We start from the raw sequence: 16,415 nt of genomic DNA on the forward strand, positions 1-16,415 counted from the left end.
TGTTATTTAACACTAATTATCAGGTATCTGTGTGACTCAATCCTACAATTTATGGATGCAGTTTGCCAACCTCCCTGTAGCTTGCCAATTAATGCAGCAATAATAATGACCATATTGTCTAAATGCCGTCACTGTTGGCTCTAAAAAAAAAAGCCCAAGATGGGAATGGCCACAATGCCAAAAACTGCACTTTGCTTTGTTGAGTCATAAATAGACACTAAGAGGAAATTGCTCCATTATTTGGCACACACCCGTGTTGTTTGGTGACACCCGATAGCATTTTGGTCAAGGTACGCTGGCAAGCTGCTCCACCTCTTGCTGACTTGACTCCTGTTACTCTTGAGAGCCTCTTTAGCACCTAAGTTGTTAAGGTGAGTTTGGGATAAACTCCAGAGATTAAATTATGTGGAAAAGCTGATTAAATAGTTATTATCCCATCTGCAGCCAGACAAGTACACACACAAGAAGGTACACTTACATCTCCGCCTGAGCCTGCACACTTGCACACGAGCAAAATACATTAAGGCTGAAGGGAACTAATGCAAAGTTTTTGTGGTTGAAAATTTTGGGGCACTGTTCAATAAGCAGGGGAAATACATATATGTTCAAAAAATAATTATTTTACTCTCCTACTTCTTTTTTCTGTTGCTCTGTCTCATTTCTAGGACAGCATGTTGGGTCTTTAACTCAGTAATAAAATGCAGACTTCATATGATTAAAAAAAAAAAGACCACCATCCTTTCCAAATAAATGCTTCATTCATTCATTCTGATGAGATTCACAGAATTAGTTCTACTTAAGAGAGGAATGGAGAGCGTGATCTAAATGTGGTTGTTTTGGGAAGCTTGCCTGCTGTCAGTTCATGTCTTTCTGATAGACATGTAAGTTTGGAGAGTTGCCCACATGTCCCTGAGCCTCTCTGAGTTCTTAAAACCAAGGAAGATAGAAAAAGAGAAAAAAATATATGTGTGGGGAGGTGGAGACAAGACCGAGAAAGGGGTACAAGGAGATCCGAGAGGGAAAAACATGTGCTGACTGTCGCACAGTGGAGCTTTCCTGCCTCGGCTCTTCGTCGGAAGTTTGGTGGTTAGGTTGTGTCCAAGTCTCTTTGAGGAAAGGCTAGCGTTAACCCACACACAACATCCACCATCAATGGAGTTTTCAGTGGGCTGCGAATCAATCCACACATCCAAGAGTATCCGTGGCGTTTGCCGTGTAATAATACTGTATGGTCCCACACATACGTGCCAGCTTTGCACAGATTAAAAGCCACTGAATGCCTTTTGCTGCTCTCTCTCTCTCTTTCTCACTCAGTCTCTCTCTTACACACTCTCTCAGTGTGCGTGATCATGGGAGGTATGCATACAGAGGCTATATTTGGGGCTGGGGGGATTTGGAAGCTGTGTTTCCCAGCCAGAGCTTGGTATTACTACACAAAGATGAAGAGCAAAGCGGAGTCACATGCAAATGCACATACTGTGCATGCAAAGGACACACACATACACACACAATTCAGACAAAAACTGGAGCGAACCTGGACCTCAAAAGGCAAGATGTCATAGAATAGTCAAAATTTTTGCCATATTTTTATACAAAGTATATTTTGTAAATGCATAATATACATCATGCCAAGTCAGACCACTAATTTAGCAAGAAATATATGACATGTGAGTGTTTGAATGGAGCACGCAAATGCATATGCAACAAACAAGAACACACTCACAGGAAGTGAGTGCGTAGATGAGTGCTCAGACCCTGAGGCAGGCCCAGGGTGGGAGGCATAGGACAATTAAAATTCACGGTAAAGTGGAAGAAACACAGACAGTTCGAAAGTAGCCACTGAGCAATCGTGCATAAAAATACACAACCACACAAGCACTTACATACAGGTAGACGCAAAAAAATAATACAAGCACACACAAAGGTTGAGCTCAGCGTGAGAAGCTTTCATCCACTCCTAACAAAGCTCATATTTTCAATGTGATATCTTTGACAAGTGACAGCATGTTCACCCCAATTATCCAGTTTTCTACCTCCCTCTCCTCACAAATAAACCCCACCTCTTCTTCAAACGTTCAACAAAATACATACATTACCCCCCCCCCCCCCTTCTCTCTAATACACACACACACACTTGGAGATGCCAGCTCACCTCTCCTGCACTGTGTCCAGGGTCTAAACAGAGATGTCCCCTGGGCTCTGTCACCTGTCTAAAGAGATGTGGGGCTAAGTGATGGAGGAGGATGAGCCAAGGTCTCATCTGCTCCCTGGTGACTGAATGCAGGAGTGGACGGGTGACCTTTGACCCTGGCAGAAAAGGAGATTGAGCAACGCTCCAGACTCCATTAGCATTCTGCTCACACACACGGCCCATACCATAGCAGACTCGGAATGAACACTGTCGATGTAGAAGACTGAGGCTTAGCAACAAGGTTCTGAGTTGTAAGAGAGATTCAGTCAACCTGAATGCTTTGCTTCTTTCTGGCATCACAGCAGGGGAGTTTTTTTTTTTTGCTGTCAAAATACATCATCTCTCAGTAAATTCCCCAAAAGGAGAAAAAAAACCCACCCAAAACAAAACACGCAGAGGTTATTGTAGTAATCCTAGCATGATTAGAGTCTTAAAAGACCAGGGGTCAGGTGCAACATGGGAACTTAATGCCATTGTGCACCATTTCCTGCAGGATTTTCCCCTCACGCCTTTGATGCTTTGTTTCACCTGACAGTGCGAGCCTTCCTTTTCCATATGCACACACAAATACATCAAAAAGACAAATAAGCTGTCGGTTGTGTCTCTGTGCGTCTCAACATTGGCATATGTATGCGGGAATTGTCAACACTGCACAGCAAGATCAAACTGGCAATCTGTCAGTTTGCTGGGGATACAGTTGGGGATTTAAGTGACTGATGACACACACAGAAATTAACCGACTCTAATGTGGCGTGGGCCTTAATGTCAGTTTAAAAAAAATGAAAAAGGGATGAGTATCCTTTGACCTCCAGTTGGTGATGAACATAAGCCACCTAACAGCCACCAACATAATCAGAATCCACAAGAAAAGCTTACTTCCAATTTTAATGCCAAATCCTCATCAGCTGATGACTATTTCTCTTTGGAACTCCCCATCATACAGCCCAAAAACGATGATGTAGATAAGAAGAGAAATCAAAGTGGCTTGGGATGCGTTTATCCTCTGCTACATTCCCGGCTGTATCTACCTCATGCAGTATTTACTGTGGTAGGGTCAGTACCGCACTGATTTGTGAGTGACGCTTGGATTTCAGCACCACGGACAGCGCGTTGCCTCTTTCCTCCAGCGCTAGGAGAGGAGGAGGGAGAGGAGGAGGAGGGATGGAGATGGAGACGAGTGGTTGTGGTGGTGGTGTTGTTGTTGGTGATGGAGGGGGTTTCCCTGGCAGATTTCAGCAGAGGGTCTACACAGTCATTCCTCCATCGCTGCAAACCGCCTACTACCTCCTCCGTACTGGATTTCCATACGGAGGAATACCATATGTGTGTGAGAGAGATCACGGCTTTTCATGAAATATTGATCGATCCAGCCTCATGGACACGGAGAGGAAGAGAGAGGGAAAGGGAGGGGGTGAGGGGGGAAGGTTGGAGGGGGGGTGGAGGGGGGGTATTCCTTTGCACAGCCTTTATCATGCTCCCACTACCAGCACCGATATCGTCTCCATCCCTCCCTCCCTCGCTCCATATCACTAAAAAAAGCAAATCTGTTTCATTTACTTTCCGATCATGACCACAACTGCTGATTTTCGCCTCGCCTTATGCTTTACCGATTTGAAACATGACAAAGCAGCAGTCTAACACACACACGCGCGCGTGACAGATATGGGTAAAATGAAGGCCGGCGGCGACCAGATCCAACACCATCCGCCGTCTCATAGCCTCACATCGCATCTAAACGCAGAACGTTTCCAGTGTTGGTAAGCGAGAGACGCGCCGTCATCGCTCTGCGATCAGAGGAATGTTGGGATTCACCGGTGTGTTCAGCCCTACCAAACCGAGCCAGAGCTGTTATCATACAGCCCAAACTTCTCGGTCGGCAATGTCATTCACAAAATAACCCCCAGTGAGCCGTCTAACACTCATTTCACTGAATTTCTCACATCAGCCACTGCTCTAAATAGGCCAAAGATGCGCTCATCATCATCACCACCACATCCACCTTCGGCAACTGTCGTGAGCAGCACTTAAAAAAATGCTGTGGTCAGTTGGGTGTCCGTAATGCAACATAGAGGCTGAGCATCTTCAGTATCGACACAACACACGGTCAGCTGTAATTCTCAGCTTTGACAAGCAGATAGGGGCATGAATTATTCAATGCACAAACTGAGCGCTTCTTCTTCTTCAGCATCAGCAGCAGTGAAAACGGCTCGACAAGAAATCTACACACGCCAATGCAGAGCCCACATTTACCACATTAGCACTGGTTGTCATGCATACCGGTAAGAGAGGAGAGAGAGGGGAAAAAAAACCCAAGACCCGGCTTTAAATCAGCGTCGCCTTCAAGAGGCTGAAAAAAAAATCAGCGAGAGACTCAGAGCCGCCGCCGCCGCCAAGCAAAGCCAGCCGACACGTATGAAGAACCGGGCCGACAGCCGGCGGAAATGAATTCACAGAAACATGAGCGAAAGATGAAACGGGCGATGGACATTTCTGCGTTTACCTGTCAAGACTCCGACCCGGATTTGGTGGTCGTGGTTCGTTAAAATCATCCCGTCTGACGCCATGTTCAGCAGCGCTGTCGCCCGCACCGAGAACTCACGGCAGGGCCCAGAGCCGATCGCATCGAACTTAGTCGGGAGAGGGAGGGGAGGAGGAGGAAGAGGAGGAGGAGGAAGCTCTGGAGGAGGGCTGGGATACAGAAAAAAAAAAAAAAAAAAAAAAAATAGACGAGAGGAGTAGAACCCCGAGCGATCATCGGGACACCTACAGATAAGCGGGCAGGATGCGGGGGCCGTTTAAACCGCACACATCACTCTGCTGGCCGCCAGCCACGGTTGTAGTGTGGATCCTAGATTATTTCTTATGGAGACCATTATTTTCTGAGAAGGCTTTTAGGGAGACTGATTAACAGTAGTTACGTCTGCAGACGTCACTCAGTTTATATGTCATGCATCCTTCGGAGCTAGGAAGGCTTCATGGAAACTAAAACGTGATTAATAACAGCATCCTTTCTACGATCTGAAAACCCAATTAAGCCCCTTCCTCCGTCCAGCTCTTCCTTTTTAAGATGCCACCTGCTTTATTAGATTAAAGGGGGGCCCTCAAACAGCAAGGTCAACACTCTAGAGATGTTGCGGCTGTGTCTCAATGCAAAGGCTTAAGAGGAGATCACAGTCTGACCTGTAAAAATGCAACTACATCCCCGGGCAAAAAAGCACCACTGCTATTTATGGACTGGCCTCATGCTTCCATGGTGTATTATTCTCATTGGGGGGGAATATCTATCATAATTCATCAGCACAGGTATATGAGCACACTAAAGGGGGAAGAAATGAGACAGCTCCTCTAGGTTTTTTATCAGTGTTGCCATATTCCTGTCCAATGACCCAACCAAGTGCATGGCACAGTTTCCACTCTTTTCTTACTCATCTGTTACACAGCGAAGCATCAGGGGTGCTCTGACAAGGACATGAAACAAGACATTCAAGGGCTTATTGAACGCCTTCCTGATCTTCCCTGGAAGTTTGATGTCCTGTTGTGCACTGTTGCCCTGCACTGCATACCTCAGTTGGATACCAGCTACATAACCTGTCCGAGCTAAATGCTCCCGGTCCTGTTTTTTTCTCTCTTTAAATTCACATTTATTAAGGCCATGGAATACATACCACGCATCTTCATGTACCTTTTCTTTAAAAGACAAGAAAACAAAACAAAACAAAAAAAAATATGCACACAGTCAAAAACCTTACATATACAATATACAAATAAAACTGGTGCAATCATTTTATTATTACTGACAGACAAATTCAAAACTATTTACCCCAAAATGCAAAGCACTGGAAATAGTCTTCTTTGAAATGAATACATCAAAGAGGTGGTACGATTTACAGAAGAGTGATGAGAACCTGAATGAAGCGAGGGTCTGGAGAAGGCCACACCCAAGATTCACAGACAAAACAACGTAGTACACCAACACAGAGAAAAAAGGGAGGGGAAAAAAAGAAAGACTTAATGCTTCTTTGACTTTCTTTTAGAAACGCTGAAAAACATGTTCAATTCGATTCGATTCAATGAAATTTTATTTATATAGTGCCACATCACAACAGCAGTTGCCTCTAGGTGCTTTATATTATAAGGTAAAGTGCGATAATACAGATGTCCGGTTTTCTTCCCTCCAGCACAGCATCACAAAAGCTTACACATCTGTCAGCTTGTCAATGAGACACCAGTGTTAAATACTTACCAATTGTTAATAGTGAGGATTAGCATGCCCAGATGAACTGTGCATATGTGCACATACAATGCAAACAGACGGTGCCTCTCTCTTTCTCTTGCTCTCTCCTCACACACACATACACAAATATTCGCAGACACACTCTGTGGTCCAGAGCTGGCAAGCTTTCCTGGAAGGCTGGAATTCCCTAGTTGGCATAGAGAGGGAAACTGAGAAAAAAAGATAGTAGAGGAGAGATGTACAGAGGAGGGGAGGGAGAGAGTCATCAGGCTGAAGACATTGGGGACCCCATCTGGTGTGTAGAGGACTGTGTTTATGTAGTGTGCAAATAAGTATGCTTGTGCACAAGTGCGTGTTATAATGATGGTGTAATTACCTCACTGTCGGTCGAGCTGCTCGCTGTTCATGGCTAGGTGACGGGGAGGCAAGGGCCATCGCTCTCCCCTTTTTGCCTCACCATCCATCACAATAAAAAGCGGAGTCTCGGTAGACAGAGAGAGCCGTAAACATATGCATCCTCATCTTTGTGGTGAGCGCAGGGAATCCCCTTGTTTTCCCAAGATAGAAAGAAGAAAAAGGGGTGCAGCCAGAGGACAGCCGCCTGTTCTGGGTGTTTGTGTTTTATAGCATTAGAGGCACTTAAACTCTGTCTTTAGGCTGCTGGGGACTCTGGCAGGGGAATCTCCCACAAAACTACGGAAAGCAAATTTAGCTGTTGTAAATGCAAACACAGCATAAAGAGGATAACCTACTCAACCTCAGAGACAAACAAGGACATATTTCTGCATAAATGCCCTTTGTTATTTTGATTTCATAATTTCCCCAAAGTCTCTGGACTGGTGAAATGGCTGGAAAAAGTAACAGATACTTCCAATGCCATAAAACATGCAGGATGTTGTCACCAAAGAGCCGTAAAGCTTTACTTCCACTCCAATGATCCCAAGCCTGCCCCCATTCCTAAAAAGAAAACAGCAGGCTGAAGTTGTTACATGCACGATAAAGCGTGCAGCTGCAAGTTTTACAGGGTTCCACAAAGTTAAACACCACTTTATGGCGATGTACCTCATCATTTAATATAGGTCAAATATTTCATTTAAAACCAAATGTGTGTTTGATTAGTCAAAGTTCAGTCTTTCTTCTTTTTTTTTTCTTTTGAGAAAGACTTCATGGATTTATGTCACTTGCATTTTTTGGAGCAGGCAGTTTGACTCTAACTCCCTGCACCAATCATATGTCGTCTTGGAAATGTTCCCCTGCTCACGGTGGGATGCTGTTCCTTAATTAAAATAAGAGGTGGAAAAAAGTAAACAAGAAAAGGGAAACTTACCTTCGGGCTTTTTTAGCATTATTCCCTGATGCCTTCTGCAGAATACCTGACTAAATGTGGCCTGAGCTGAAAAAGGGGAAGACAGCAAGGAAGGGAAAAAAACCCCCCAAAACAATTATCCATCTGCGAATGAGCAGCAGACATTTAATTGAGGACTGCTGGGGACAAAACCCTTGTTTAGAGACAGTAATTAGGCAACAACATGGCAAGGAGGTTGGGACGAGTAAGAGGCAGGGTGGTGTACACCTCTGGTCTGCTCCAGTGAAGGGAGAGAAATTAAGGGAGGATTGGAAAATGGGAAGAACAAGAGAGAAAACATGAGAATGAGAGAGATAGATTGGGAGAGAAAGAGAGAGTGAGTGTTTGTGTGTGTGTGTGTAAGGCACCATTCTGATGAGTGCAGGATCTCTGCCTACTCCCACCACCATTACAGCAGCACAGAACATTGCTCCAGGGCTTTGGATTCAAACCCATTACATCTGATACTGGATTTCGCTCTGCACAGAATTAATGCAATGTGGACTCGCCTCCTCTAAAGCTGGCCGGTGTCGCATAGCATCGCTGTGCAAAGAACTGCACCACAAGGAAAAAGAGGACAGGGGAGGAGAGTGAGGGCCTGAAAGTCTGAGAGGGACACTGGAAAGGGAGGCTCGCTGCAGCCGAAGGAGCCTTGTTCATATTTCAGTTTTTATTGTATCTAGGAAAAGAGACGGCTGACTCTAATAACTCACACGATATATGGTACTGTGAACACATGAAGGGGGCCTATGTATATGTTGAACAGAGGCCCTGTGGTCCATTTGCATAATTAACAGACTGGCATTTGAAAAGCAGAATGTCAGCACAAACAACTTTGGACACCAAACTACCCTGGGTCATTTTTTTTCAGCTGTATAATTGGCTCCTAATGCAAAGGAGTTAAGCGTAGAGATTTTCTGCCCTTAAAGCAGAATCCTAATAAAAAAAAACCCCAAACAAAACCCAAAACGCTTGTTAATGGGTTCACCTTGTGATAATCAGTCAGCTTGGACTTTTGGAAGTTTAAGGAAGGACCTCTGCTACATGACGGAGTTAATAAATAAATAAACTACCATTTATCTAGAAATCCCGTTTTGTATGCAGAATCCATTTTCAGATTTAACTGAAGCCACTTAAATACAACCATAAAATGTGTTATTCTGTGAAGTATCTCTGGCTAACCCGGCCTTCATTTTGTCTCAGCTACACCGTGTGGAAGGGAAGGTAATACATCCATCTCTATTCGTAGTGACACGCCTGCACTCAAAAAAAATCAGTTGTTGGATAAACACAAGTTAATCATGGCACCTATTTCCACGTGATTTAACCAAGTACAATAACCCATTTTTGACCATTTTTGACATAAACACATTTGGCATTTGGTGGTTTGATGTAATCACATTACGTTGGATCAACGTAATATACTTACATTGCCTTGAAGTGATTTATTTAAGTATGCAGAGTAAAATTTCTTTTAATTGATTCTACACAAGTTAAAAACTTCAGGAAAAAGCAATGAAATCTTATTGTTTGAACAACTACTTTGTTAATCAAGGCAGTTACTGCTAGTCTTGCTTAATGACCATGCAGGTTGATGATTTCATAGAGACAAACAACCATTTGCACTTACATTCACGGGTAATTTAGAATCATCATTTAAACTAACTCTAATTACACACAGCAAACCAACCAGATTGTGGATTTGAACCCAGGCCCTTCTTGCTGTGAGGCAACAGCACAACCCATCACACCACAAAGCTGTCAATCCAGGCTTAACAAAACTATAGGAAAGCTATGATTACGAGGCTTGATCCAGAATTTTCTGTACGTTTTTGTCCTTGACAGGCTAAACCAGCGGTCCCCAACCTTTTTTGCGCCACGGACCGGTTTATGCCCGACAATATTTTCACGGACCGGCCTTTAAGGTGTCGTGGATAAATACAACAAAATAAAACTAGTACCGGTACCGAAAAAAAGAAGATTTATTCATAACACACATGAAAAGACCAAGGAAAACCGAGTTAACGATAAAAACGATAACAAAATAACGCTGAAAACCGATAAAAACCCTGAAAACCATACATTTCACACCTGAGCCTCAACTCTCGTAGCCCGGTACCAAACGACTCACGGACCGGTACCGGTCCGAGGAAGTTGGGACCGCTGGGCTAAACCACAATAAATAGCAATAGCATACACGTGGTGTGGGTGTAGCTGTTTGCCTCTTAAAACTCCAGCGATTTTCCTGCAGTTTGACATCTAATGTGATCTTGTGAATTTCGTGAGTCCAGGCAACTAACCACTCTTACTAGATTGTATCATGTCATCTCAACAAGAACAAATTAAGTTGCTGAATTTCATGCAGATGCTACATGATTTAATTATGTTCACCATAGAAACATGAAATTATTTAGTTCAAATTACAAGTTTGAATCTTGTACATGTAACAATCACCCAATTTCATTTTTTGGAGTGTGATGTAATGTTTGTGTAAGCGACCATACTCTTTGGGGCCAAAAACCTGGCTTTCCAAATCACATCCTGGACACATTTGGTTTGACAGTTACTAGCAGTCTCAAGCAAATTGGGAGTATATAGGACTTTATGTAAAGCAGAACCTCAGATGATACACAACCACTCAGTTTCATTTGGGTTGTGCATTAGGGCAACAATTTTCATTTTCTTTATGTTTAATTGACTAATAGAAGGAAGTTCAAATAGATTTTGCCTTTATGGATATTATTTTATTTTATGCCACAGTCACTGAATCATATTTAGGACCATGCAGAACTGTCTGATTTAAAGTTTAATGTTAATTTGTCACATGTATACTTCAATTAATGCATTGCCCTGACAGTTAATCACACCTATAGGTGGTAGATCAGAAACCTCCATGATTCTAACCACAATAACTAAAATCATTGACCGCCTGATTTATATTTGTCAGATCTCTCTTTATAGGTCACCTTGGCCAGTATTACACGGCCTTCAGCCAGCGTAGTATTATCAGTTTGCTCTGAAAAGTCCTCATCTAATCACAAAATGTAGACAATGTTATGGCCTGTGTATTTAGTAAGTTGGGTGGCAGTGCATGACAGGGACTAATTTATGGTATATGCCCTTGTGAGTATCAAAATCACCCCAAGGAGCATGATTCTAATGGCGCTCCACTGAAAATGTCTTTTTGGTCTCTGGGTCTAGAGAAGGTCCAATTCCAATTATCGTGATGTCAGTAAGGTCAGTTTGACAGAGAGGTTCCTGTTTCCTCTCTTTGCAAATTTAAGGTCCATATAAAATTGCAGATGCAAAATTAGGGTGTTCAGGACAGGACTTGCAGTGGGGTATCTAAAATTAGTGTTAAAAAGGACACAACCTTGAAAGGGACAGGGGAAAAAATTCAATAATGCTGGATCCATGCCAGCTATGTGGATGAAAGTATTCGGCCACCTACACATTACACCTAGAGGAGGTTCTCAGCCATGGAACCCCATGCTATGAAACTCCCAGCGCGCAATTTTTATTCTAATGTTAATGCCAGAAGAGGTTTGAAATTGCAATTATCAAGCCAGCAGAGTGTTGTTGACTTTTGAAAATGTGAGAGTGAATGGTTGTCTGTTTCTCTGTGGTAGCCCCATGACAGAGGGCAAGTGGTCCAGGGTGTACCCCGCTTCTCACCCTGTGATAGCTGGGATAGGCTCAAGCCTTCCCGCGACCCTGATGGATGAAGGATAATATAATATAATATAATATAATATAATATAATATAATATAATATAATATAATATAGAGATCTAGGAAAGATGTGGAAGGTGAAGGCAAAAGTGACAAATGAAACGCTCGGGCGGAGACTCCCAAATTGGGAGAATGGGTCTGTCTGAGATCTCTGTCCAGAAGATTCCAGTCCTAGGAACAGCTGATATACTGCGCAGGACTCTCAAGATCCCAGGCTTTCAGGAGAGAACCCAAGCTTGAAGGACAAAGACCACCTGCAGGGTGAGTGGGGGATTATTTTATATGCACATGTAGAAATGTCTGTTTTTTGTCCACTCTGACAAATCAATGGCCTTCTAGTGATTATAATATTTTTTACTTAGCAAAGATTCATGACATGACTACTCAGTAGAAATGCCTATCTGTTGAAGTTTTGTCTTTGACTTGCTTCATAGGTGTTTCAAAGTGAACCGTTTTACCAGCACCATTTTAATGTCAGCCTGAGAAACATTAACCCATAATCAAATCTGAAATAAAAAGTTAAGAGCCATTTTAAGGGCATTTAGGGTTAAGTTCATAGGTGTGCTGTTGATGCTTTTATGTCTTGAGATGCACAGCAATGTTCTGGACACCTGTGGGTGTCTTTTATCATTAAATCTGATGTGCAAGTTGGGAAACATGAACTGAATAATAAAGAAAAGAGAGGAAAAAAAATACCCTCTGGTAACCGTTCTTCCAAGCTGTTCCCTGGAAAGAATTGATTTCTGGGATTTGCCAGATGCCATGCAGCCTTTGGGATGTAATCTCACGTCCATACACACCTATTAACCTCTGCTAGCAGAGAACCTGGAATGACTTTCAAGCTTCAGTGGGCCCGGTGCAGGATAATGACTGTGGTGAGTTCAGGTAATGTGGTTAGCGAGCTGTTGGGGCCAAGTTGTCAACTCCGTGACAGAGTTAAACGTGGGTGTTGTGGTTCGGGGTGGTTTAGAAACTCAGAGGAGGCCAAAGAGGGAGAGAAGCTGGACCTGACAAGGCCTGGGAACAGAGTCAACGGCCTGGGATCAGCGGCATAGCTGGACCGGATTGGACATCTTCCTGCACAGCGCTCTCTCCTCAAGCTCAAGCATCACACATGAATGTAAAGACTCCTGTACGTGTGTCCACATTTATGCACATGTGGGGGACAAAGATGGAAGCATATGTCACCCCAAACGGATGAAAATTCCTTTCCCCATAATGTAGATATTCCCTAATCTTCCTCTTGCCCCACACCTCTCATCATCTTTTGCCTCTTTCCTCCTAATATCCCCCTCCCTCTCCCTCTTTTCCAAGTCAAGATGCTTCAGGGAAGGAAGAATTCATGGCAGCCAGAGTTACATGACTTATTACTCATCTCGGCCTTTGGTGGACCTCAGAGCCTCATCCATGCCTGCTGGCAGTACTGCAAAGCTGTGAGCCCAGACTCTCCTTGTTCTGCCAGCTAGCTTGTCAATCAACAAGCTAAGCAGCCAATCTGTCAGGTACCAAAGCAACATAGCAGTTAGCCCTTTCACTGGTCCAGGTACCCCCTCCTCCTCAAAGATGACCACCAAAATGGATTCAGCACACTCTCTTCACACAGCTTCTCTCGTCCTGTCTGGCTTGCATGTAGAGTCTTGGCGCTCACCCACGGTGACCTCTGCATGGTCTCCCATTTCACCGCAGGAACCCTGACTCACATCCAAGCCAGTCAAAAAAATGAGGCAGCCATGCAGAAGATGATGCAGAAAGGGAAGGCATGCAAAAAAAATTTTTTTAAAGGAAACAATGAAGAGAGGAAGGTGGAGAATTTGTGTTAGTAAAATAGATGTAGGAATGAGAATAATGACAGGAGTATAAGGCGCAATATATTTTAATAAGCAGAAAATAACTTATTATTATCATTATTATTATTATTGATCCTATATTTAGGGTTAAAACTCAGACTGAGGCCTGGAAATCAGTTTAGGAGTAAAAGCATGGTCACAAACACTAACATTTTGAAGATTGTGCCTTTAGTCCACTTGTTTGTGACACAGCAATTAAAAACACGTCTCACATTTGTCAGCTCACAAGTAAAATCTTTACAAATCTGGGTATAATGGTGAAATACAGAGCATCAAACATTTCACACAACATTGAGGAAATGCTACCTTTTTCAATATTTAATCCCAAAAAGGTCAGTTTTCGCAAACAACACGAAACCATAAATATAATCTAGAATTTGAACGAGTATGTGATTTTTTTTTTTCTGAAGTCCAAATCATTTCAAGCTTGTGATTTAACGACTGAGCTGTTTATGATTTGAGGAGACAGGGAAGAGGAAGCATAATTGGAAGCCTCCTCATCTTTGGCTTTCTAAATCCTGAACCCTCCTCTGTCTGGCCCATTTGCGTTGGTGTGTCGTCACAAGGCCAGGGGATTTAAGCTAAGCCATATCAGCGGCTGAAAAGGACTCCTCTCAGAAAATACACTGGCCTGGATGTGGCAAATATTGCTTTAATGCGTTTGCAGGGGCCAGAGATCAACAATGAGGCCAGCTGAGGAAAAACCAGTGAGCTTTGCCTCTGGTAGAGTGCTTCTCAAGGACCCAGGGCACACATGTATTTTAGCACAGACATGCTATGCTGTATATCCTCAACAAGTACATGCTCTATTTAACCTTGAGCCACATCCAAAACAAGAGCAAAGCTGGTTGCTAAGATCCAAAGTGTGGTTATTATAAGCAGCATATTTTAACCTGAATCTATAACATGCACATCCACTTAGTCACCGTGTGAGACCCAGGGGTGGGTTGCGGCATTGCTGCTGATCTGGTCTAGCCTTCCCATGCGATAAAAAACTCTACAGGATACTCTAAGCATACTTGCATTTAACAGTAATGGGTAGTTTTAATGTCATGCAGATATGAATTTTTCAAATACCGTGGGACCAAACAGACAACCAACTACGATAGTTTAAATGAGTCGCACTACTGGCATCTAGCAGTGATAGAGAAGAGAAACAGAGATGATCCTAATGGTGGAGATTATTTTGATCACAGTTCTCACTCTCTCGAAAAATAAAGAAAGATAAAAAAAAAAATCTTTATTCAAGATACTAATAAAAACACATACATTTTAGAACTCCACTTTGATCATAGAGGATGAGGAAGCATAAGGAGATGAAGACCATCTTGAAAACAGTTCTGAATTAAATGATTCTGATTATGAACCAAATGACGAAACTCCTATTCATAGCCTTCCAAACAAGACAATTACATGAAAAGATGGTCAAATACAGTGGTCTTCATCCTCAAATATATGTTAGGCAAAATTTTCTGCATCAAACAAAGCTATTGAGCTGGTCATGCCCAACACAACACAGAAAATCATTCTCAGAATTATTAATCTAAGGGGACAGTGTATTTTGCGGGAAGAATTGGAAGGAGCTGGATAGAAGGCATTTATGTGGATATACATGGACATTTAGGGGCCCCTCATGCTGTCAAAGGAATGAATCAACAGCCAGTCTGTGGAAGTTTTAGATATATATTTTTTTTATTAAATAAAATGATATAAATTCTAATTGGATCATGACCTCAATGGGTAAACACATCATGTTCACTGGTGAGCATAATATGAGGTGGTTCATAAAGACTCTCTGGTTTTAGGAAACAAACTGGTCTATAATGCATAGATGTCTTGAAGGTTGAAAAGGCTTTACTGTGTGCAGGCTTCTCGCTACCCACTGTCTGTCAATTTTGGACTAAAAACACATTTAAAAGAGCGACAGAACTAATTGAACATTTAGTAGTAGTCACGGCATCTCCACCATTACAGTTACATGATCCTCTTCTCACACACAACGGCGGCGTAAACTCTGACCTCTGAATGACACTGTGTTACTTGGATAATGGCGACAGTAATATCTGTGACAATAGAGTTGCTGCTACACTGTGACAAACGGAGGGGATCGTGACAAATATGTTAAGCAGAACGGCTCATTTGGAGTCCCGTACATGTTGAAGATGTCGACCCAGCATGCAAAATGGCCCTGAGCGGATCCTGACCTCCCAAGGACACATAGGCCAAAATCCTTGACTTACACCAGGCCGGCAGTCAGACAGGTATTAAATGGGGGCCGGCAGCGACACAGAAAGCTACCCCCTTGGCTAGAACGCCTAATACCCTGCAGTGCAAGCTTTTATCTGGCAGACCTCAGTGGCCCACCTGAGAGCAGAGCCAGTTGGGGAGCAGAGTGTTAAGCTGTTGGCTGTCGCTGTGTCATGTCTGTGTGTTAACAGGAAACCCAGGCTATATTGCTGCTGCTACTGCTTTATCTGAGGGTTTCTGTGAGATGCGTGTTGCAGTTTGATGAGTGTTTCTTGCTGCAGTGCGAGAAAGGGAGAGAGGGAGAGGGAGAAGCAGAGCATCCCTTCACATCAGGGCTTCGCATTTGCTGCTGTTTCCAGCACAGCTGCATACACATTTGCACATGAGCGAAGCACGTGCACATGCAATCACACATTCCAAAATGCAGACATGCATTCATGGGCGCACACACAGTCACACACACACACATATATGCATGCGGCGCACTCAGTGAGAGAGGGAAGTGCTTCACTGACCCAGCTCGGCAAGATAAGGCTGCTCTGCAATTCAGAAATATGCAACCTGCATGTTAACAATCCCTGGAGCGCAGCCTCCCCAGGGCGCTCTGCCTCCTCTCTCAGCCTCCCCACACCCCTTGCTCTCTGTGTACCCATCCTCTCCCTCCCTCCACAGACCTCTTCATCCATCCCTCCATCCCTACAGCCACACCTCGCCTCACCTGACTGCAAATACAGAAACAATAGAGAGAGGAAGAAAACTGAGGCTGGATATTCTCAAAGAATGAGAGAGGGGAGAGAGCTGCTGAGAGCATGTGCAGAG

The 16,415-nt window shown here is 43.4% G+C and overlaps 1 protein-coding gene across 8 annotated transcripts in view; it reads right to left on the reverse strand.

Annotated features, from left to right (window-relative positions):
- gphnb (gephyrin b) overlaps window positions 1-4,841 on the reverse strand; it is a 122,204-nt gene extending 117,363 nt beyond the window's left edge. For all 8 annotated transcript variants that reach the window (XM_042220377.1, XM_042220376.1, XM_042220375.1 and 5 more), the window contains exon 1: window positions 4,692-4,841. In XM_042220377.1, coding sequence (XP_042076311.1) covers window positions 4,692-4,755 — 64 coding nt within the window. In that variant the 5' untranslated portion in view covers window positions 4,756-4,841. The remainder of the gene's footprint in view (window positions 1-4,691) is intronic.
- Between the last annotated feature and the right edge of the window lie 11,574 nt (window positions 4,842-16,415).

Source organism: Haplochromis burtoni, unplaced genomic scaffold (genome assembly GCF_018398535.1).
Source record: "Haplochromis burtoni strain Fernald_Lab_line unplaced genomic scaffold, NCSU_Asbu1 Contig_47, whole genome shotgun sequence".
NCBI classification, from domain to species: domain Eukaryota; kingdom Metazoa; phylum Chordata; class Actinopteri; order Cichliformes; family Cichlidae; genus Haplochromis; species Haplochromis burtoni.